The sequence below is a fragment of the Solea senegalensis genome, linkage group LG8 (genome assembly GCF_019176455.1).
Source record: "Solea senegalensis isolate Sse05_10M linkage group LG8, IFAPA_SoseM_1, whole genome shotgun sequence".
NCBI classification, from domain to species: domain Eukaryota; kingdom Metazoa; phylum Chordata; class Actinopteri; order Pleuronectiformes; family Soleidae; genus Solea; species Solea senegalensis.
This window is the reverse complement of record NC_058028.1, coordinates 23342045-23366994: the sequence shown is the minus strand read 5'-3', so window position 1 is coordinate 23366994 and position 24950 is coordinate 23342045. Positions and strand designations below refer to the sequence as shown.

General features: G+C 40.6%; 3 protein-coding genes across 4 annotated transcripts in view; all 3 read left to right on the top strand.

Annotated features, from left to right (window-relative positions):
- The first annotated feature begins 3071 nt into the window (after positions 1–3071).
- dmac2 (distal membrane arm assembly component 2) lies at positions 3072–8624 on the top strand. Its single transcript, XM_044032913.1, has 6 exons — positions 3072–3342; positions 3638–3828; positions 4851–4931; positions 6659–6798; positions 7645–7807; positions 8130–8624. Exons 1-6 carry the CDS (start codon positions 3325–3327, stop codon positions 8335–8337), a joined length of 801 nt encoding a protein of 266 aa, XP_043888848.1. The 5' UTR covers positions 3072–3324; the 3' UTR covers positions 8338–8624.
- A 1429-nt stretch (positions 8625–10053) lies between these two features.
- Positions 10054–17555, top strand: sirt2 (sirtuin 2 (silent mating type information regulation 2, homolog) 2 (S. cerevisiae)). The gene is made up of 16 exons (XM_044032865.1): positions 10054–10335; positions 10465–10511; positions 10739–10781; positions 11244–11354; positions 11433–11474; positions 11607–11713; positions 12767–12823; positions 12950–13018; positions 13084–13213; positions 13319–13378; positions 13490–13545; positions 13640–13716; positions 13814–13865; positions 14002–14069; positions 14915–14981; positions 15802–17555. The coding sequence occupies exons 1-16, from the start codon at positions 10320–10322 to the stop codon at positions 15940–15942; spliced, it is 1143 nt and encodes a 380-aa protein (XP_043888800.1). The 5' UTR covers positions 10054–10319; the 3' UTR covers positions 15943–17555.
- Positions 17556–18827: 1272 nt separating this feature from the next.
- Positions 18828–24950, top strand: part of rinl (Ras and Rab interactor-like) — a 14454-nt gene continuing 8331 nt past the window's right edge. The window contains exons 1-2 of one of the 2 annotated variants that reach the window (XM_044032843.1): positions 18828–19119; positions 19285–19450. In XM_044032843.1, the coding sequence (XP_043888778.1) occupies positions 19118–19119; positions 19285–19450 (168 nt within the window). In that variant the 5' untranslated portion in view covers positions 18828–19117. Of the gene's footprint in view, positions 19120–19266; positions 19451–24950 lie in introns of both variants that reach the window. The other variant, XM_044032841.1, reaches the window with a different exon arrangement.

The following is a 24950-nucleotide window of genomic DNA, read 5'->3' as shown; positions in this document are numbered from 1 at the left end:
GCTGCACTGTTAAAAGAGGAAAGCAAATCAGTGCAACATGAACTGTCATCTGTGGAGAGAAGCTATACATTTCTTCCTCCACTAGTCTGGTTTTGCTCTCTTCATTAAGTCCTGACTTAATGTCAATTATGTGGAGGGTCACAATTTTCCAGCTTGGAGTTTGGAGCTTCCTATAAATCCTCACAAGATACAAGTTGCCATTAGGACACAGGTTTAGAGTTTACACAGTCTATGTTTGTTGACTTCATAAGAAAACCATATCGGTCCTTGGTGGTATTGAGACCTATTTGTGTCATAAAGCAGCAGCAGTAGCAGCAGACATACTGTGTTTACTTTGATGGCCTCACACTTTAAAGGGGACATATTATGCAAAATCAACTTTTTAACCATTTTAATACAGTCATGTTTTCGTGGTCCCCCTTAGTGTAAGTATAGGCGATAGACACTGTTGAATTCCCTGCGCTTATGACGGCAGCATGCGCATTTCACCGCGAATGTTACCGCCCCACCAGTAAGTTTACTTGGAGAGCTCCACCTTAGCTCACCTTAGCTCCAACTTAGCTCCACCTTAGCTCCATCCTGTCCCTATAAAATGCGAGAGTGCAGGCGAGGGAGGAAGAGCGGTATTATGTCAACGTAGAGGGACAAGTGTGCTGTTGGTGGCTGCACAGTGGAGCACAGTGTTTTACAGAGGATTTTATATATGAAGCTAATGTGCCGGATAAAGTCAGCAAACGTGTGTTCGCGTGTTCGCACCACTTCACATCAGACTGCGGCCAGCGGTCGCCGTATTTAGTCAGCGACGTACAAACACACACATTGTTAAGAAAAGGTCACATAGAGCTCATAACTGACCATTCTGACACGTCCTAATTAAACATATTTGTTCAGTACGTCCTCCATGACCGGAGCACAGACTCAGTCTGATACAGTCACATACAGCAGCAGTTTATGCAGCTCGCCGCTCGCCGCTGGTGATCAGCGGTGCTGTCCCTAAGTCTCTTCCTGTGACGCCACTCTCGCTGTTTTCTGCTCACGCTGCCATGTTGATATTGTCAGAGAACTAGTGCAGGGAGGGGGAGAGGAATGGAGCGGCGGGAACAGGAGCTGAGCGAGTGAGCGCAGTAACAAGGACAAATCAGAAACCCCCTGGAAGAAGTGGGTGTGTGTTTGCCTGTGTCTCATTTGCATATAAAAGGGGCGGTTTTGGCAGGGTTATTGAACTGCTATGGTGCTTCATCCTTATGGTATTTTGACCAAAGCATGTCACTGACATGTTCATTAGGATTAGTTTAGTTTACTTTCCAAAAGTCCATTGGGGTTCAATTAAACTTTCATGACTATAAACACACATATCAGTACAGCACACTCTAGCCATGTAAATTATGCATATTTCTTAATTGCTGGGATTGGTGGGTACTTGGGATTGGTGATTTATGTGACTGCTGGTGACTGGTTTGTTTGTTTATTTATACAAACATGATAAAAAATAAACAAAATAAAATATTATGTGTGCGCAGTGAAAAAGAAATATATCAAAAAAGATAAAACTATAGTGTGAAGCAGTTGTAAGTGGTCATCAGGACTAGAAAAATGATAAATAAATACAGACATTTAACTTGCTATGGGTTACTCCAGCCTTTTTGACCTGGCTGGGATTCAGCCACGTGTTCTTCCTGTTACAAGAGCGTTTTTGAAAGATATCTTGTAATGTTTCATTAGGTTTGATAAGCTATACAAATGAAGTGCATTATTATTCTTGTTATTATTGTTATTATCATTATTATTGGCAAAGGCTCGGTGTCTAAGGCTGCAAGGTGGCTCGTATGGGTATATAGCTACGTAGGGATGGGTATTGATAAGATTTTTGCGATTCCGATTCCATTTTCGATTCTGCTAAACGATTCGGTTCTTTATCGATTCTCTTATCGATTCTCATTTGGAAAAAAGGAGAACAAACAGGTCAATTAGAATCAACTTTAGTTCAGTTAGAAGTAACATGACTTTACAAACTGTCTTGAGGTATAATAATAATAAAATAAATATTCTTGTATGTAGAAATTAACACCATACAATACAAGATAAGTTATTCTGTGGCAAATACAAGAATGGCCAGTAACATCCAGTAACATTTTTCTAATAGCCAGTGACGAATTCAGTCAAACTCAATGGAACTGTGCATTATTACAGCTATGACGAAGTTGTCACGGTCATTTTCTAAATTAAATGCAGAAGGCATTCATTTAATGTTAACTGTTAGTAATAGCAGGTTTTACAACGAGGCAAATGGCGCTAACATGATAGGCAGTGTTGTTACCTGCGGTATTAACAGCAGAGGAGGACATGCTAACGTTGCTGCTGCTGCTGCTGCTGCTGCTGGGTTGAGAATCACTCCGGACTCGGAGCGTATCGAAAACGCGACATTCATTCAAAGTTATCGCATGCTGTGTGCGCAAATGTTTCTGCATATTGGTAGTATTTCCTCCCGTTGATGAAATCTCCACTTTGCAAATATTGCAAGTTACCCTGTTGTCACCCTTTCTCGTGAAATGTAACCACACTTTCGAGCGTTTGTACCGCTTGGGTGCCATGTTGCCGGCTGCACTGCACTGGACGTCGCTACGCACGTTGCGTACCTATCTTGCGTAAGCTACGCAACGTGCGTGGTGACGTCATTCGCGCCCGCTCGGAATCGATAAGGGAATCGTTTGCAAAACTGGCAAACGATTCCAAGGAATCAAAACAGTCGGAACCGGTTCTCAACAAGAACCGGTTTTCGATACCCATCCCTATAGCTACGCATTGCTGATACGTAGCTAGGGGCCAAACCGATATGAGCTTTAAAAGTGATCAGTACAATCCTAAAATCTGTTCTAAAAAGAACAGGAAGCCATTGAATGGACTTCAGGACTGGGCTGATGTGAGATGAGGGGTCTGCAACCTCTAGAATTAAAAGAGCCATTTTTGTCCCCTCTTCAACCAAACATAATTCATCAGGAGCTGCAAAACCTTTGGCCCATCATTTTTATAGTTTTATATAGATAAAAATGAACTAGAGTTTGTTGCATTTATGAAATTTAAGAACATTAACATAAACAATTAGAAAACTGCTGATTTGACCTGTTACAAAAACTGTAATGTGACTGTGCTTTATTGAATTGGCACTAGTATCCACTATTAAAAATGTCAGGTTCAATCTGTACATAACGAGAGCTGTGCATTGAGCGCCATCCTGTGGGAGACAAGAAGAACAACAATACATTAAAAACGCGAAGGCGAAAATTACCTTTTGTCCTTCACGACTTGCTGTTGACCTGCGCTGTCATGTCGGCTCACTTGATGGTACGTTGTCCTTCAAAAGTCTACTAATAACCACACTCACCAAACTAAAAGATAGTGATATTTTCAAAAGAGCGAGAATACTGTTGCTCATGTTACAGGTTTGTAGTGGAAGCTTCAGTGTTTTGTTGGAGAACTGTTGTGACGCTGAATGTAGCTCATGTTAGCTAACACACAACACGTCTGTTTGAAAATGTTAGCGCGATTTTAAAACTTTTGGAATGTAGTTTACTCATACAAGTTAAAATTAAATTATTTAAAACACTAGCTCTTCGCTCAATAACATCCAAATATTAAGTCTCTACACAGATGCTGCCAGCGGTCAGCTCGCCTCCTTGTTGCTGGGCGACCATGGAGCTCCAGCTCCGTTTCTTCACCTCCTCTGCACACAAGGCTTCTCCTCTTTCTCACACAGCGTTTCTATGACGTGGAGATGCTCCTGAGGTGGAGGTCACAGCAGGGCCAGAGGAGGGTTCAAAAGAAGAACGCGTAAGACGAGTTTTGGTTTTGGTACAGTGAAATAGAAACCTGCAATGAAAAGTACAAAAAGTTCTCTGTTTCAAAGTGATAGTTAAGATTTTTGTGAACTGTAGTTGTTTGTCATATGTAAAAAAGGAAAAATGAAGTGCCAGCACTCCACTTATCCATATTCTCACTGCAAGGCAAGAGCGCTAACCACTACATCACTGTGTGGCCCTATTACTAAATCATTAAATTCTAAATTATGAAAATAAATGAAAGTTGGCAGATGAATAGATAAAGTGATGCTCACATATCTATTTATTTAAATATTTGATCCATGTTAATAAACTAGGCTTATGTTACACATTTCGCCAACTTGTGTATTTATCCATATTAAACTTGAAGCACACAGTGCATTTCACTTGGAGTCCTGTTATGCTGACACAATGTGGCTCGAAGTCATTGAATATAACTAAGGGAAAACGTGTAAATTCAAATGAAAAACTCAAGGCTCACTATAAACAAACACTAGACTCTCGCAGGTACAACATGAAGTGCACCCTGGGAAATGACTTCTCTGGGCCATAACAATGATTTGGACACATAACCCAAAAGTACTACTGATGTATTCAAAAAAAGTACAATTAATAAGTGCCAGTACTGTGTCCCGCATCATGCTCAGAGAAGCATCTTGTAATGGGAATGCAAGCGAAAAACGATTTTAGCCACAACAAAGAGCTCACCTGATGAAACGTACACCTGCTTAGGTCTTATGTAAGTGATGTAAAGGGAATGCAGCGTTAGTGCAGAGGATGTGTTTGCTTAGCTGTCACTACTGCATCTCACTTAAAAAAAAGTGAGCTCTGAATTCTCCCTTTTAAGACTGAAGTAAAGTTAGGAAATGGATTCTGTTTTGCTTTTATGACCATTAAATTGTTTCGCTTTGAAATAATGGTCAAATACTTTAGCCTCATCACGGTGAAGTTTATTAAGTTACTTCTATTATGATGACCATTATGTATTGTTTTCCTCTGTGCACACATTCACAGGTACTACAGCTACACTCAGCACTTCCATGGAGCAGACATAGCTGCAGCGTTTTATGTCTTGAGCCTTAAAGGTGGATTTAGGTAAGTACATTGTTGCCCAATGCCGTTGCTCATGTTTCTTCTTTTTTGTTTACTGTGTGGGTGTCTTAAGACCGTCATGTGACCGCACAAAATATATATATTAATTAATAATTACAGACATTATATTTTGTGAAGGTCACTGCAGTCTGAACCTGGTGAATCAGCAATGGACAGCAATTGCTTTGTATTGCAAACAAAACGTTTGTTGTACTTCTTCTTTTTCCTATTGCAAAACTTGGTGTGCTATGACTGTTCTAAGCATTTTGAGTAACCATGGCAACAACAATCACAAAAAACGGAAGAATTTCACGTGTTCACCTAAATCATCATTTTGGTTCATATTACGGTTTTTAAACAATCACAGTTTAAGTTTTGTCCTTTTTTTTGGATGATTTTATAATGAGTGTGTATTGCATGGCTAAAGTGGCACACTTAAACACAACACAAACACTCTTTTCCTGCCCACACAGACATGTTTTACATGTTGTCTAACCCTGTGTGTTGTTTTCATATGGCTTGAAGTTTTAAAGCTTGATTCCACAAAAATACTTCTTTGTCTGAATGCTTCAGGTTTTAAAGGTTCAATCCATCCAATCAGTAGCAAGAAGAAGCAGGCCTGGTCAAAAGTTCTCTGGAATTTTCTAGTTTATTTAATCACTGATGAATGCTGATGGTTTGCTTAGTTGATTTATTTGTTAAATGTGAGAGCATTATAATGAAAATGAAACTTGATAGTTTCCTATAGCCTGGACAATTCGAAACACCAACGGCTGTCAAGTGTGATGGTTCCTGTAAAATAAAGAATTTCCTCCTTTTTAATTTAATTCAATTCAATTCAATTTTGTATAGCGCCAAATCATAACATACATCCTTTCAGGTCACTTTACATAGACAACATCATAGAGAGCAGAGAGATACAACAGTTCACACATGAGCAAACACTAGGCGGTGGAGAGAAGAAGATATCTGTGACAGAACCAGACTCACACATGTGCAGCATCTGCCTCGACCGGTTGGGGTGAAAGGAAAGGGACAGAGGAGAGGAGGGGGACTCACTTAAGGATGCTACTATGTAATCAGCTGTATATTAAAGCTGTATGTTTAACTATTTAAAAAGAAAATCTGTCTGAAACTTTGAGTTCACTGGAGTAAAGTTAGTGTCAGACTCTAGATTTGATAAGGCTGTTGAAAGGTTGCAGGCTTCTTTTTCATTTGACTTTGGTTCTGTGCTTGTAACTGTGTTGTATTAGCTTGCATTATTAGTTAAGTCTCACAAGCCTCAGCACACACACTACATCAGTCACATGGAAATAAAGATGGATTAGAGCCAGAGGTGAAGACCTGCCCCTTTTCTGTCTTTGATTGGTTCTGACCACTTGGCATCCTTCCTTGCAGGTTCAGGCATGTGTTCATAGAGAACGCTGTCTTTGATAGACATTAGGGATTACACGAGACAATTTTAGGTAAAAAAGAATATACATCGTTCATGAAGACCAAACAGGCAGAATAATAACGTCAACAACAACAAATATCATCAAAGTTACCAACTGCAGCTTTAAAGTTAGTTAACATTTTCAACTCACCCATTGCTTTCCTCTGGCAGCTATAAACATAATATAACTAATAATAAGTATGCAGCATTATTGTTGTCATGCTGAGTCATAGCCGTGACCTCAAATGTGCTCCCAGATCCAGTTTCCATGTGATCACCTGTGCTGTGTCCTCAGGTATGTCGGTCAGTCAGACTGGTTTCATACTGACAAGAGGGGTCAATTCAACTGGAACTTCTTAAATCACAAAGACACACCTCTGGAAGAAGTCGACATGAGCTGCTCTCTCATCAGTTACTCAGGACTGGAGAACCTTGGTACGGAGCTTTTTCTTTTCCTTTCTGAGCTCATCTTCTCATGGTGCTTTCCATTTGTAGTCGGAACTCAACTCGGAAACTCGGTGCGACCTCTCGTACCCCGGCTTAGGCGACCACACCGTGTACTGCTCCTTTTTACTGTTAGAAGCATTTCTGTCTTATTTGTTTCACTGTAATCAGTCATACACGTAGCACATGTTGCTATGTTGTTTATGTGCTCAACTAATCTGACAATCTTGGTTATTGTCTAGCAGTGCTAACAATTGCTAGCCCAGGATATGTTTGCGTTAGTGGTGGCTGCTGGTCTTTGAAACAAGGAAAGCTAATTTCAGTTATTCTTCCATAAATTCTGCCCTCACTAACAGATGCTGAGGTTCCCTGGTCGTTACAATCTCACCATTTTTATCCGATCACCATCTCACTCTATTCTGTGCTGCTTCATAGAGATCAATAGAGGCTGAGCTTCCACTGGTTTTAATGTGCCGTGCTGCTACGAGAATGTATAAGAAGAAAATCAGACAATTAGTGATAAACAGCTGATTCTGAACAAACTAGTCATGTAGTTGATCACGTTCCAGCACACTTTTAGTAAGGAAATGTAAATACATCAGTACATAATATGTATCAAAATTAATATTTGACCATTTATTTATTTTAGAGGATCTTGGAGCAATCGTCTGTGTTTTAAACAGGAATGCAACTTGGGGGTGAGGTCACTCCCAGTGCCCAACTTATGAGTTTCCAATGTACATTAAAGGCAGCATCAATCGTACTCAAGGACATGTACAGTTGATTCATGGTCATAATGTGAGTTCAGTGTTTATAATTTGATTTGTCTTCCCTCAGTGGGTCAGCAATCTCTAAGGACTCTGTCATTACAAGGGTGTCCTGAAGTGGATGACTGGTTCCTGGCCAGACTCCATGTGTTCCAGGACTCTTTGGAGGAGCTGGATATCTCTCACTGCCCACGCATCACCACAGGAGGCCTGGCTGCACTGAGGAACCTCAAGTAATTATCCAAACACTCACAACATAGTTATTACTACACAAATACTAAATACTAACAATACTTGTTTAAGCTGCAGTAGACAGGGTAACTCTGTGTAATGTATGTCATTTCTTGTTATTTTTTTGGTTTTTATTTAGACTCTTTATTATTGCAGATGTCTTTGAAGCATAAGTCAGTTTTGATATTTGGTGCTCAGGAAAACTGTATGTACAATGGGTGTAGTGGAGCAATGAATAGGTGCACATGCCGCTCTCTCTCTTTCTGATTTAGCCTGTGTTTCGATAGGTCAAAACACCCCCAGTTTATTGTGTGTGTTCTGCAGGGGGCTGCGACGTCTGGACATGTCCTCCCTACCTGGGCTTTCAAATCCTGGATTGGTCATCATCCTACTGGAGGAAATGTTACCACAGTGCCAAATCATTGCTAGTGGATATGACCTGAGTCTGAGTCAAGAGGGCATAGAGGAGAGGAATGAACAGCATGAACAGGGACATGAATCAGATAAATCAGAAAAACAAGCAATCTACTGAGATGGATATTCTTTTACAGGAAGGGCAGCGAGTAGTGTGCAAGGGAAACCAAATATTTTGTTTATACAGCACTGCAGTAATCATGGCTTCTACCTTTAGATAAACCCTTAACTGATCCAGGAGTGTGAACCATGTACAAATTTGTATATAAATCACCTTTCACATCAAAAGTTATCCCATTCATATTGGCAGAGGCGTGTGTCTGTAAATGTGGTGATGGTTTATTTATTGTTGATATGTAAATATAAAATAAAGATACAATTGTTCAATGTCATCATTCTATGGTATTGTATTTTTCTAGATGTTTATGAGCCACAGACAAAGTAAGAGATGCAGTCAATCTTCAGTGTTGCTGTATGTATTTATAAAGTAATCTTCACTGTCCAAGCTTGTGTGTGGAAACTAAATCCTTTAATCTAGTGTGAGCCTTGTATATCTGAAACAGTGTAGGAGCCTACAGTGGATTGAAGAAGACCCAAAAATTGGGAAGAATGGGAATAAGGTAAAATATATTGTTTGTTTTTTTTGTTTCAGATGCAGATGTTTCTTTGTCTATCTATTGTGGGTTTGTTGAACACATGCATTTTAATGTGAGATTTAAAGGTACAGTGTGCAAGTTCAGTATCCTACACCTCACCCTTCTTTTCCAAACTCATGTAGCCTTAATTTAGCACAGAGGTCTCAAACCTGCGGGCCCCCCAATCAATTTCAGGTGGCTGGCCTCTTAATATCAAGTTATGAGTTTTTTCTGTAAGGTTTTTGCATCATTATTACATTTACATTGATATTGTGAACTATTTATCATTCCATATCAAAACAAAAACTTTTATTTTGAAATGATCTGAACTATCATCAGAAATATTATTATTTAAATGTCGTCTTCTGAAAAAGTTGGACCTTTTTTAACATGACCGACCCCTTACCAAACTAGACACTCAGTGGCCCTGAGGTCATTTGAGTTTGAGACCCCTGATTTGGCAGTTAGTTTTTCCTTGTAGGCTATTGCAAAGATTCAATATGGTGGCTTCCATAGAGCTACCATAGTTGTACCAGAAACCTGATGAACAAATAAGGTTACTGATACAACTAGGGTACATATGTGCATAGAACAATATGCACATATGAAATAAAACTACGTCTTGGCAAATCTATTGAAAAAAAAGAATGTTACTGTATATTTTGGTAGTAATTTGAAGAAAAGAAAATACATGTTTTTACTTTTAATTTAGTTTTAGTGGTATATTCTTATTATCAGTTTATGTTATCTTTCGTTTTAGTTTTTAGTATTTATTCTTAGAAAATAAAATACAAATGTTTAAGTTATCTTTCATTCCACTAGTAGCTATGTCTGAACGGTCACGTGCACCTATTCTGTTACCAGCTGAACGGACTTTATTTTCTTATTACATATCACCACTTCCTTTCAACCTGGCTTTAATACTAGCCACTGTTTTTATACACTTCTTGTATAAAACTTTTGCCGTAAAAAAACTTTACAATAACAATAGCTTACAGTCGTTATTCTTATAAATTACTATAAACGTTTAATGTCATATTTTACTTAATTCTATTAAATAAGTCACACGTTTTTTGTCATCTTGTTTGTAGTCAGTCCACAATTAGATAACAGGAAGTAAAATAAATCGGGTTTCCGGGAACAGGTCGGGTAGTGACACCTGGCTCCTGATGTAATTATAAAATGCTCATTCTGGGGTCATGAACAACGATTCATACAATCAAGTCGTTGTAAACCGATACAAATGTGTGTTATTATTTTTGTTTATCTAAATTTTACACACTTGAGGAAAAACATGTCGGAACTTCCTGTATCATATCAAACACGGACCGAGTTTAGGACGGACAATAACAAGACGGGGTAGTTGCGGGCTTGCTGTGTATAGATGATACGTATCACAAATTTGTTATAAATATTGGATTAAAACTCGTTGTCGTTCCTGTGGTCGGGGTCAGTAGACTGATAAATGGCTGACGCATCAGGTGAAGTGGTTTATTGATTGAAAACTGGCTGACAATTTTTAAAATAGCTTATCTAGCTAGCTTTGTATCTAACATGGTAATGACACACATAGATGTCATTGAACTTGTTTGACAACTCATGTTTTATAGAACTCCCTAAAAGCAAAGAAGAGGAGCAAGGTCCAGCTAAACCGGAGGTAAGAAATACGTCTGCTGGTGTGAGTCCCGCTTGTCAATGCAAGCAGCTAACCCAGATGGGTGTAGCCCATCTCATTCAGTCAAAACAAAGCAGTCAGTCACCGTGTGGGATAACTTTGTTAATAATCCACTTCAGTCTGCTTTATTGTGATTAATTCATTTTGTTTCAGTTACTTATTCAGATAATGTTTTTTTTTTTGGTTTTTTTTTACATTATCATTTGTAGGAAGAAGACGACGTCAACAGTGAGGAAGAGGAGACAGAAGACAGTATGTGAACACCAACGTGGCTTTTCTGTTTGCATGATAAAATGAGCCTCTATTTGCTTCTTTATTGCAGACATCAAATACATGATGACTGATTTCTAGGGTGCACATTACCATCATTTATAGTTTTAATAATCTATTATACATCCATTTGAATTATTCATTCATTTGAATCATAACAACCTCAAACAAACACTTGTTTTCCGCAAGCCAAATACATTTAGTTTTGTTCTGCTTGTTATAGAGGAGCAAAGAAACTGCTTAATGTGGTAATTGATTAATCAGTTAATCGCTGTAGCCGTACTGAGGGTTAGTTTTCTCAGTGTCAAGGTGCATGCTGCCTCACTGTCCTAAATACTTTAAACTAAACAAAGTCATTGTTAATGATATCAGTAACACCTGTGATTTTCCTGCATACAAATATGTCCAGTACACTTGTTTGATATTCTTCTGTGTTTGTGTCAGTGGACTTCCTGCGTAACCTCTTCTCTAGGACTCTGGGTCTTGACTCAACAAACAAAGTTCTGGATGAGCTGACTCTGGAAGGAGTGGCTCAATACATACAGAGCGGCAAATGTGAGTCTTTGTGTTTCCGTTCAGCCATTATGTCCATTAGCACTGAGCTTAGTGGACTGAAGGTTTGTTTCCATGCAGGTAAAAATATCATCTGCATGGTTGGAGCAGGAATATCTACATGTGAGTGCTTTGGTTTTAATATCAGGAAATTAATATTTAATACTAATTGCAAAAACAGTAAAACATATGATTGTATGTTTACACAAGTCTCAAAACTTAGACACTAATGGTGTAAATTTTTTCTCTTCACAGCGGCTGGAATCCCAGATTTCCGCTCACCAGAGACGGGTCTATATGCAAACCTGCAGAAATATAACCTGCCTTACCCAGAGGCCATCTTCCAGATAGATTACTTTAAAGTAAGTCAATATGAAGCATGTGCTCCTACAGCACAGTGTCAGGGCCCTGAGACAGCTGAATGTTTTTGAATTTTATTTTGATTTTAGTAGCAGAGGGATACCAACACAACCCCTTCACTGAGGAGAAGCTTGAGACACACACTTGGTCTCAATGGAAACATTGCTGTGAGGAGACACAAGGAAAACAGATTGTTACCACTTAATAAAATGTTCACCCAATAAAATATACACCAGCGAGTTATAGCAATATCTTAAGATTATATTTGCTGTTTTTTTCTTACTGTTACACAGCCTTTTTTTCAACTTGAAACTGAAGTTTGTGTCACTGTGTTAACTCCTTACTCCTGCACCAAAGTCCATAGAGAAAAACTGAAATTTTGCACCTCCTACACACACACAGGTCGTTGATCCACTGCTGCCTCCATCAGTAAGCCCACATATGCTATTAAAATATTATGTGTTAATATTATCTAAGTGACACAAACCCACCAAACAAAGCAGCTCAAGCTAAAACTGCTGATTAGGTCTATGGACTTTGGTGTGGGAGTGAGTGCTTTACAAACCGAACTTTCCAGGTGGAGAATGTTGTTCAACACAGAGATAAAGTAGACAACATAATCGTAACATATTAAAGGCTGACTGTAAGCAGGTTCACATTTTATCAGGCAAGTCTTTTGGCCCAAAGAAGAAAAAGAAGGAGAAGTCAAGTCTTTTGTTGAGTGGCTAAAATCTGTTTTCCTTGTGTCCCTCCTGGCAGCCATGTGTTCACTGAGTGAGCATCTGTGTCTCAAGCTGTTTCTCATGAGCTGTACATCATGATTCATTTATGGTTTAAAAGTTTTTGGTTAGAAATTGTTTTGGTTTACTTTTTGGTGAGAAATCCAGACTTTGTCAAATCTATTGCTACAAACTATTACTCCTACATTGCTGCTTTGGTTTGCTCCTTATATTCCCTCTTACTTTCAAGACTGATGCCGGTATTATCTTATATGACCTAGATTTTTCTCTCTCAGCACAATGACATTGCATATCTTTGGTCATATTCTGTTGCAGAAACACCCAGAGCCATTCTTTGCCTTGGCTAAGGAGCTTTACCCAGGACAGTTTAAGGTACACAAGGCACTACCTGCCAACCAGCATCATGTGCTGATGAATTGCTTTATCCCTTTTAAAACTGCCAGCTGAAACTGCAACTTGGGTTTCTTTTCTCCTGTTTTGACTTGTATTGGTGTTTAGCCGACAATCTGTCACTACTTCATGAAGATGTTAAAGGACCAGGGTTTGCTGAAACGCTGCTACACACAGGTAAATTCTTCTTATGAATATAAAACACCTTTTCTACTCTGATGTTAATGTGTGAGTTCCCTCAGAATATTGACACCCTGGAGCGAGTGGCTGGACTTGTAGGAGATGATCTAATTGAAGCTCATGGAACCTTTTACACATCCCATTGTGTGAGTTTCTGCTGCCACAGGGAGTACAACCTGGACTGGATGAAAGGTGAATTTTGCTTCTATTTGGCTTTACATGAAAATACAAGTATCAAAGATTAGGGAGTGTTTTTTTCATTTGTGACTTTGAACTCCCCTTTTTTCCTCCTTGTAGAAAAAATATTTGCAGACAGTATTCCCAAATGTGATAAGTGCAGCAGTTTGGTCAAACCAGGTTAGTTGATCTTTGTGTGTTTTTCTAATTCCCTTAGAAAATCACTTTTCTGCACTCTCTGCATTTTACTAACGGGATAATCACACCATGTTTGGATCTCTCCTCACCCAGATATAGTCTTCTTCGGTGAGAATCTGCCTGCCCGGTTCTTCTCTTCAGTGAAGACGGTGAACACATGCTGGTGATCAGATGGTATGCATGCATGCAGAATTGGGTGAAGTGTGTTTGAACCTCTTCTCTCTGTCTTTACTTTCCTGTTAGGATTTCCCACGCTGTGATCTTCTCATCATCATGGGGACCTCCCTGCAGGTCCAGCCATTTGCAAGTCTTGTCAGCAGGTACAACATGTTTTCTTCTTTGTTTTGCTGAACATATTCAGCTGCATTCGCCAAGTAATTGTTGCACTTTCCCCACTTCTGTTTTCTGGTTATTTAGAGTTTCAAAAAGTTGCCCTAGACTGCTCATTAACATGGAGAGGGCAGGACAGGTGAGCTACCAATCCATCAGTCCTTTTTCTACCTTTGTGCTGTTTTTTCATTCTGTAGATTAGTTTATTGGATTCTTTGTGCAGCAGTGTGTGTGTGTGTGTGTGTGTGTGTGTGTGTGTGTTTCGAACCATACAGGCTGAACCTCTCCTCGGGTTACTTGGTTTTGGAGGTGGGATGGACTTTGACTCAGACAAGGCTTACAGGTGACAGATAATTGACATCCTGTGTATCTGATTTAATGTGAAATGGCCATTCAAAGCTGTTTTACCCCACAGTTTTGCCACCCACACATACATTCTATGTGTGATGCATTTTCTGTCACACATCTTTCATACCCATTCACACGCTGCAGGTGTGGAGGTAAGTGTCCAGGGACACATTGGCATGTAAACTAGAGCTGGGATTGAAACCCACAACTTTCCAGTTGAGAGTCTCACTCACCGTCGCCCAATAAAAGAATCCAATACTGATGAGCCAATCCACCCAGCAAGATGTTGATAAACTGGGTTTGCGCCACCAGAGGACGCCAAAGCATAATGGAAAATAATAAACTTAATTTACCTACTCACCAAATGGTATTTCTCAGTTGTCACCATGACATTTAAAATGTGTCACTGTCAAACGTTGCCTCTGAAAAGCAAGAAAAATGCTTCATGACCGTGTTTTGAGACCCAAATTTATCCAGATTCAATACTTGAGGATTGAATTTTTGAACCAGCCTTCATCCTAGGTTTGAGTGGTGATACGATATAACTATGATGTGCTAAAAGATCAGTTTTATATGTGAGATGTTACAGGAATTTCTTATTCACTACAAACAACGAAGCTCAGGTGCGTAACATTACAAACTCAGGAGTCTGTCTGGACCCAAATCTTCAGATCATATCTGAAAACAGCACTACTTTTATGTCCTGTGACCTCCACACTATAAGAGGCAGCAGTAACTGGGAGCACTATTATCAGCATATTATTGGTGTCATGTCAGCATGTTTGTATAGTGGCATGGAGTCCAGCTCAGGTTGTAACTGGACATTTGTCTTCCCTTCAGAGACGTGGCTCACATCAGTACATGTGATGACGGCTGTTTGGCTCTCGCTGACCTGCTGGGATGGAAGGTAAGTTACATAATAACTCAAGTTACAATAAAACACAGCAGCACATTGATTGTGATGCGAGGTTCTTTTCGTTAATGTGGGTCCTCGTCACTCCAACTCATGTATACTTAGTCTCCTGCGATTGCTCAATAGGAACTTGTCCTCATTTAAATGTCTTTGTATTCTTTGTGCTGGTGGACTTTACCTTGTATAACCTCAAGCAACTTTCCATGATTATTCTGGTCTCTTTTCACCAAAACATGAACATGCCACCGACTGGACTAGAAAGTGTTGCGCTACAGGGAGCATGTGCAGTCCACTTCACATTTTAATTTGAAGGTTAAATGTTGGCTCAAATCAGACCAGAGCTGTTCTCACTTAAGCTTAACTAACTCACACTCGCAGTCCATCTTTAATGGTCAGTTTGCCTAATCCCCATATGTGCATGTGTTTGGACTGTGAGAGGAAACATGGCAACCGTGCCCCCACAACCCCCCTGTCGAGGATGAAGTGGTAAAAGTTGAATGAATGAAAGGTGAATTGTTTGTATGTGTTCTGTGATGTATTTCATTGCGTTGCATTGCATTTGCAGCTTTTATTATGATGTATTTTACAAACAAAAGCCTAACTAGAGAATGGATAAACTCTTTGTGCAGCACATCAGCTCCGTTCTCTGTCTTAGAACTATGTTTAACTGTGTTGTCCTTAATAAATGAGTAAAGTAAGTAATAAATACAAAACTGGAGGTGTGTGCGGATTTGTCCTTCTAGGGTTTACATGTTATGATCCACTGCTCCATGCATTACTAATGAAAACACCTTGTGGTTTCAACTCTCTCCAGGCAGAGCTGGAAGAACTGGTGAAGCAGGAACACGCCAGGATCGACAGCCACGACAAAAAGGAGAAGGCCAGTGAAAGCAGCAACGCTGCAGCCAAGAACAGCTCTGCATCAGTGGCACCAGAGCCCACAAAGGAAGAGTAACTGATTCAGCACTTCCTTTTTTAAAGCTACTGCACCCTAACCCCAGATTATTATAGTTTTGAAGGTTACAAGTGACAAGTGTCTGTCACGCTTCATTTTAATCTGCTTGCATTTCATTCCTCAGAATCTTGCTTTCATTATATCAGCTGTTTGCACTTTACAACATGAATACTTTATAAATGTTTTTGCATTATGATAAGAGAGATGTACAGTATAAAGAAAGATAAACTTAAAAAAGTTTTTATTTTGCAGTCTTTTCTAAAATATCATGACAACAAATGGTTTAACATCTTATAAATTAAATATGTGAAAAATGTACATGGATTTCAGATCATGTGTCCAACTGATGCAGTTTTGTCACAGCTCCTGCGTGGATCTGTGGAAGGGCATTCATTTCTCCAACGGCTTCATCTATTGAGTGATTTGCGAAAGTATTTCATAATACAAAATAACGTAATGATCTAATATCTCTAAAAAAAAAATTCACTTTTTTCATCCATAAAACTTCCTGAAATGTACAAAAAAAACTATCTATAGTAGTAACACCAGGAAAACTGATTTTATATTAAACGTCTGCTGCTGTTTTAACTCATTTCTATTATTTCTTCAACACTATGTTCAGAGGTCTCGGGGATATAATGTCATGCAGCTGCACATAATGTACAAAACATCATAACTCTTTGCTGTCTGTGGTTCAAAGTTGATTTTTGCCTTCTCAAATGTAGGATCTTTCCAACGTTTGAGAAGGAAAAACAGGCAATACTGTGGTGCAGTGGCCAACAATGTTACCTCACAGCAAAGGTCACTGGTTTGGTCCCAGTTTTACTGAGGGCCTTTCAGTGTGGGGTTTGCATGTGCGTGTTAACTGGACACCCTAAAATGACCGTAGGTGTGACAGTGGATGTTTGCCCTGTGATGGACTGGTGTCACCTGTCCAGCGTATGCCCACATCTTTTGTCCCATGTCAGCTGGGATTGGCTCCAGCTTCCCCCGCGTCCCTCATGTGGAGGATAAAGTGGTTGAAATTGAGTGATTGAGTGATTTTCATAGTAAACTTCAGAGAAAACGACTTAAAATGAGTCCCTCTGTGTTCAATTTACTACCATAAGCAATGTGTTTTATTAATTGTTCATGCAGATTACAATCTAATTGACACTATTGTGATACAAACTTATACCATTTACTCATTTTACAATAATACACCATACAATAATATAATCAGCATTGTGGCAGGGTGACTGGACAAGTTTAGAAACATGAGTGGAGCAAACTGCAGGCCACATACCCACAGTGGAGTCACATGAGCAGCGGTCAAAACACACTGGCAGTCCACAAATTTTAAATTTGTGTTGATTTTTTTAAAAAGCCTTTGCATGTGGCAGCACAACGTCACTGCTATATGAGAATACAGAAGAGCATTTGTACTGGAATGGCTTTTTGATTGATTGGTGATGGTGGTTTCAACTGTATCTGCTTGTAAGAGAATATCTATGTGTTGTTTTTTTTTCAATTGAGCCATAACACTGAACATGAATATCTACAGTGTGGTGTAAACACATTTTCTGCAATAAATGTACCCTCGTTTACATGATCATGTGATCATGTTTGTTTAACTACATGTGTGTGGACATTTTTAAGCTTTAATTTATGGTTGATATTATCATTGTCTCATAATCTCTTAAAATAACCAGGCTAGTCTCCATCCATCCATCCATCTTCTATCGCTTTATCCTCCTCATGAGGGTCGCAAGGGGTGCAGGTGCTAATCCTAGCTGACAAACGGCAAAAGGTGGGGTACACCCTGGACAGGTGGCCAGTCCATCACAGGGCCACATGGAGACAAACATAAGGATCCCTCTGACCCTCCACCAGGACGTTGGTATCTCCTTCTTTTGCCACACAAGTCTCATCACAGAACATCTGTGTTCATAGGGGTCGCCACAGTGGATCATCTGCCTCCATCTTGTCCTCTCCCTTGTGTCCTCTTCTGATACACAAACTGTCCTCAAGTCCTCCTTCACAATGTCCATGAACCTTCTTTGTGGTCTTCTTCTTCTCCTCCTGCCCAGCTGCTCCATCTTCAACATCCTTTTCCAATATAATCACTATCCGTCCTCTGCATGTGACCAAACCATCTCAACCTGTGCCACTGTCCAAGCCATACATCATAGCAGGTCTCACCGTCTTGTACACCTTCCCTTTCACTTCTGCTGCTCTCCTTCTGTCACACACTCCACCCTTCCTGCATTCTCTTCTTCACCTCTCATGTGATTCGGCTCTTCCTGTCTATTGCTTTGTATGGTCGACGTCAGGTATTTAAACTCATCCACTTTCTCTACCTCTACTCCTTAACCTTCATATCCATCTAACTCCAAAAAACACAACATTTGTGAAAATTAAAAAACTTCCAATTGTGTCAACATAAAGAGGAAACTCACTGTATGGCCTTTACATACTGTATGTATGAATGTTGCTTTAGCTCACATTTTCACATTTTCTGTCAAGCAAAGTGGAGGATACTTGTACTGTTGATAGATGATATTGAGTATTTGTCGATTACTAATAGAGATTCAACAATGGACTTTCAAAATATAGCGCTACTCTGTGTTATCAGATATCAGGTGTTAATGTGTGAACTGTGCTGCAAGGAAACATACAGCTGTGGTTTCATGGAGACTTCTGGGCGACCAGCAGAGCGACCTGCACATGATCGATGTGCTCATGCAATTCTGTGCATGTTTATATTTAACATAAGAACACCTCACATCATCTGAGAGTTGTGGTGAAGCATTTTAAGACCTGTCTACGCTCAACACTAAGCTTCATCACTTCAGGGGGAGGAGGAGGAGGATGTGCTGCAGACACTGTTGTGTTCACCGATCACATGCACAGAGAGAGGTTAACCACATGCACTGAAGATGCAGCCCTGACAGTTTGACTTCAGCTTCAGAGGAAAATGAAAGTGCATTCAATGCCAGCATGAGGAAGCTGCTTGGATTTTAAAATACAAAATTCTGAGTAGAATGTGCATCTGAGGAGCATTGAATCTTCCTACTTTTCTATTTTGACCTCTTGTGCAACGTTTAGTGCTGTGAAGAAAGGAAGAGCTCATCAGAAGATTGCAACATGTGGAGAAATGTGTTATTAATGTAGAGGAGAGCGAGAGATGTAACACATGTAAGTATCACCCACACAGCAACAATGTAATCATCAAGAAATGTTTTCAAAGGGAAAACACATTTTGAAAATGAAAGTCCACACCTTTGTTTCTGTACTTTTTATTTCACTTTTGCACTGATGTGTTGTTCGTATTCATGTGTACAGACACATGTCTGTGTCCAGGGCAGTTCACAGTCCAGTTAATGGGACCACAGCCATCCCATGGAGGCACAGCAGGAGGAGGCTGTCGCTGCTGGAGCAGCTGAGAGGCTGTCAGAGGGCCTGGTGCCCTGCGGCACCATGGGATAGAGAGGAGGCCCACGCTGCCCTCTGTGGAACTCCTGCAGGGGTGAGCTCTCCCCTTTGTGTTATTATGGTTTGTCACAAGCTAAGTCATTATCGTTAAGCTTCAAAAAATGTAAATTTAGTTATGAGTATATGAAAAATATTGCCAAAGTCTTCCTTTTCTAACTCTATATTTGATTGATTGCAAACACAAAAAAAAAATCTAATTTTGTGTCCACACTTTCTTTACAAGTAATGCAATGAAGTCTCATATTTAGGATTTTGTTATTCCTAATTGTTTGTGTTTTTTGTCTGCCATACCAGGACCATTCATGATTTGTCATATTTGTCATACATCATACAGGTCCTATGGTTTTTTTTTACTTTAACTTATGCCATTTTTGATTGTCTTATTTTTATTTTTTTTTTTTTTGGGGGTGTCGTCTAAATCCAGTCTGATCGTCACTGTCACTTCCTCTTATATCATCGTTGTCTATACTATCAGCTCTTTGCTAAAGCTCATGCTAAAATTTGCTGCAGGTTTAGCATGAGCTTACATTTATTACATTACATTGCATTTACATTGATACGAGAACATAACAACATCAATGTCACTGAAAAAAATAATAGGAATATATTTTTCTTCAATTGGTAACAACAAAACTATGTTATTCAAACAAGGCAAAGATGTTTTTGTTGGTGAATTTTGTTTGAATTAACTGAATTCATTCAGGTGGTTCAGTGCAGGACTCACAATATGCAACATAAACATAACATAAAAACAAACACATTTGTGAAAACATGAAAAAACTGTTCCAACTGTGTCATTTATTGTGGAGATGCCTCCGGTAGAGTGACCAGTGACTCCTGATGGTAAGCGTTCACGCTTAGCCTTATATGCATGGGCAATGGTGTCAACAATCCAATAAGACAGGTGCTGCTTTGAAAGTACATGACTGTGCCTAGGACTGCTGCTCCGATGCCGGGTGGGTGGATGCTGTGGCACTGATATATGCCCCAAAGGCCTTGACTTAGCCCGTGGCCAAGTGGAAAGGGAACTTGGCTTGTTGCTGGTTCAAGTCCTCACCAGGTCAAAAGGGCTGGGGTACTCCTGAGCAAGGTACCCAACCCCCATTGCTCCCCGGGCGGTACTCAGTGTGGCAGCCCACTGCTCCTAATTCTAGGATGGGTCAAATGCAGAGATATAATTTCCCTAAGGGGATTAATAAAGTATAAGATTTAGATTTAGATTTAGATTTAAGGGGCCAGCATGACGGAACCTTCGGGAGGAGTGCAGCATTGGGCCACAGACCCAACCCTGATCCATCAGAGTTCCATCTCAGGCAAAAATCTCTAACAGACAAGGCATGCAGCTTGATGACACATTTGACTGAAACTATAGCCAGGAAAAAGGTGGTTTTCATTGAGACATATCTGATTGATGTCAGATCTGCCCCCCTAAATGGGACAGGAGATGCTTCCTGTTGGGAAGGGGCCATGGGGACCTGCAGCAGAGCCTGCACAGCAGTGGGAACAACGTCCTCAGTCTGATTCTTCCTCCCTGGGAGATACATTAACATTAAGGCTGGTCAATTGGGGGGGTTCCCAGGTCAGTAGATCGTGGGAGACCAGAAGTAGCCACGCCGACTTAGTGCCTCCTTGATGGTTGATATGATACACAGTCAAGGTGTTGTCTGATGGAATGAGAACATGTTTCCCCTCTACATGGGGTAGGAAGTAGAGGAACAACAGCTGAAGAGATTGCAGTGACAGTAGGCCCAGAGGAACAGCAGCTAAAGAGATCACAGTGACAGTAGGCCCAGAGGAACAACAGCTGAAGAGATCACAGTGACAGTAGGCCCAGAGGACAACAGTTGAAGAGATCACAGTGACAGTAGGCCCAGAGGAACAACAGCTAAAGAGATCACAGTGACAGTAGACCCAGAGGAACAACAGCTGAAGAGATTGCAGTGACAGTAGGCCCAGAGGAACAACAGTTGAAGAGATCACAGTGACCCCAGAACAACAGCTGAAGAGATTGCAGTGACAGTAGGCCCAACAGCTGAGATTGCAGTAGACAGTGGACCAGAGGAACAACAGCTGAAGAGATTGGGCAGTAGGCCCAGAGGAACAACAGCTGAAGAGAGTGACAGTAGACCCAGAGGAAGACAGTGACGAGGCCCAGAGGAACAACAGCTGAATTCAGTGACAGTAGACCCAGAACAACAGCTGAAGAGGTGCAGTGACAGTAGGCCCAGAGGAACAACAGCTGAAGAGATTGCAGTGACAGTAGACCCAGGGAACAACAGCTGAAGAGGTCAGTGACAGTTGAAGAGAGGAACAACAGCTGAAAGTGCCAGTGACAGTAGACCCAGAGGAACAACTGAAGGTCAAGTGACAGTAGGCCCAGAGACAACAGCTGAAGAGCATGATGACAGTAGACCCAGAGGAACAACAGCTGAAGAGTGACAGTAGACCCAGAGGAACAACAGCTGATCACAGTGACAGTAGGCCCAGAGGAACAACAGCTGAAGAGATTGCAGTGACAGTAGGCCCAGAGAACAACAGCTAAAGAGATCACAGTGACAGTAGACCCAGAGGAACAACAGCTGAAGAGGTCGCAGTGACAGTAGGCCCAGAGGAACAACAGCTGAGAGATTGCAGTGACAGTAGGCCCAGAGGAACAACAGCTGAGAGATGCAGTGACAGTAGACCCAGAGGAACAACAGCTGAAGATTGCAGTGACAGTAGACTCAGAGGAACAACAGCTGAAGAGGTCACAGTGACAGTAGGCCCAGAGGAACAACAGCTGAAGAGGTCGCAGGTGACAGTAGACCCAGAGGAACAACAGCTGAAGAGGCGCAGTGACAAGTAGGCCCAGAGGAACAACAGTTGAAGAGGTCGCAGTGACAGTAGGCCCAGAGGAACAACAGCTGAAGCAGCTAGCATTTTGCCCAGAAGGCAAAGACAGTGCACACACTGCTGAGCTCTGCCTTTTCTAGGCAGAGGATGAGTGACATCCACACACTGAGGGGACGGACAAGCCCTCATTTTGATTGTGTTCAGTTATGCCGAGAAAAATTGAGTTCTGACAGTGTATAAGTGAGCTCTTTTCGAGGTTCACCCCGAAACCCAGCTGAGCTGTGACTGTAGTGGAAGCAGGGCTGTTCCCACGCATCTGGTGGGGACAGGGCGAGGCTGTGGGTTGTCCTTGGAAGGCAAAATGTAAAAAGTGTCTGTGGTGAGGGGCAATGGGGACATGAAAGTAGGCGTCCTTCAAGTCAATGGACTTGAACCGTTCTCTCTGAGTGACCGTCCACAAGACATCTGCTGTGGTCAGCATGTGGAATGACATCACTTTGAGAAACCTGTTGAAATGCCTCAAATCCAGAACTGGGGGGAACCTGACAGTCTTTTTTGTTACCAGGAAGTAAGTTGAGTAGAATCTACTGGCTCTATTACACCCTTGGAAAGAAGTGTGGCAAATTCTTGCTTCAGGGCAAAAGCTTTCTCTGGGTTGTTGATGATGGTCACCCTGACCCAGTTGGGCATTGGGGGCTGACATCGGAAATGAAGGTGCTGTGATGGGTTAGGGTACCACAGGTCTGACGTGTGACCCAAACAAGCAAAGGATTTTTAGCTTCTAGGCTCAAACATGCAAATACTTCACTCTGTCAATGAAGTGGAGTGTGGACACGTGTGTGACATGAATGCAGTTCCTTCTTTCTGCTTCATGTGATGTGATGACAGAACAAAGCAGTAGTTGTGAGGGTGAGTGCAGAAGCAGCACATGCACTTCAGGGAAGTTACCGTCAACAATGAATATGTCTGCTGCTACAAAGAGACCATGTGAGTAGAAAACAAATATTCAGGGAATACATGATTTCTTCCTGGGGGAGTGACACACACACACACACACACATTTATTCATGTAACTTTTATGTTATTTAGCTGTCATACTGTGTGTCGGTGTTCAAGGATGGGTGAATAGCAATGAACATGTCTCTATTTCTGGGCGCACTCACAGTGAAAGCCACTTCCTCTGAGTGTGTGTGTGTGTGTGTGTGTGTGTGTGTGTGGTGTTGTGCAATGGTGTTTGACAGCACATCTTCCTTCAGCTGTGGTGCAGTTGGTTCACTGTGAGTGTGATTGCATGTGTATTGTTTTACCAAAGTTTTTATGTCTTAACTAACGGCTTTGTTGCGTTTCTGTCAGTTGCCAAACTCATGAGAACACCTGTGCAGTCAAAGCAAACGATAACAGGAGAAAAAACAGATCTTTCCTGTTATAGAAGTGTCTTCTGTACAAGAGTGAATGATTAATGAATAAGCAGCCAATGCTAAAGTAAAAGTAAGTAAAGAAATTCTGATGCATGACATGAGTGTGTGTCATTACTCAATGTGTTTTGCATGTGCAATGCATGACGACCTCCTATTAAAACAGTCAACGGCATAAAATACATACACATTTACATACAATTCAATTCAATTTTATTTATATAGCACCAAGTCATAACATAGACAACATCGACTATGGCAAACATCAGTGGAGAGAAAAATCTCAGCATCAGCATCTGCCTCGACCGGTGGGGGTGAAAGGAAAAATGGGGGCAGAGGAGAGGAGGGGGAGAGAAAGGACAAGAGGGAGAGAAGAGAGAGACCAGGAGCAGATACACAACTGTATCAAGTTATAAGTTTAGACTGGACAGTTCTGAGTCAGTGATGACATGTTTATTTGTATAAGCAGCAGCAGCAGAGACTGTTGATGAAGGTCTTATACACGTTTTATGTTATCGCTCATTTTTATCTCATGAGACAATGTTATGTACGTTTTTGTGTCATCTTTGGTTCTGGTAGTGTAACCGAGTGGTTGTGTTCACCTACATTGTGCAGCTGAGGCTGTTAAGTCACCATTATGTCTTGCAATAAGGAAGCACTGTCTACAAGTTATTTACCTGTAGATTTGTAATTTACATGTAACAAACTTCAATCTGTTTGATTACTGAAAACCGAGAATGATCATGTCACATCATCCTGTTTCACTACTTTGTGTCGACTATAAAATTCTTGCAAAATCCTCTGCTATGCATCTTGAGAAGGTGAACAGGATTCATGTAAGGTAGACATTACTTCACTAACATCTGTCCACCTTTGATTCATTATTATATTCTTGCCTCTGTACTAATGATATCTCCTCTCTTGACTTCCCTCTTGACAGAGGAACCAAGCATGGACGTCCTCTTTCTCCATTACTTTATAATGTAGTAATGGAAGTACTAGTTATTTCACTGTGTCAGTGTGCAGCCTATGAAGGAATAATTACAGGAGGCATCACGCTGATATAGTGTGTCTATATGCGGATGGTCTTCTTTTGTATATATCCAGCCCCATACTCTCCATATCTCCTTATATCCATAGTTAAAAAAATATTATTATCATTATTACAATTATGTTGCTCTTATTATTTTTCTTTTGTGTTCTTTTTATGGTTCAAATCTCAAAGATTTTGACGAACAGAGAACATAACAATCAAACATCTCAAATCTAAGGTGGCTGATTGTCCTC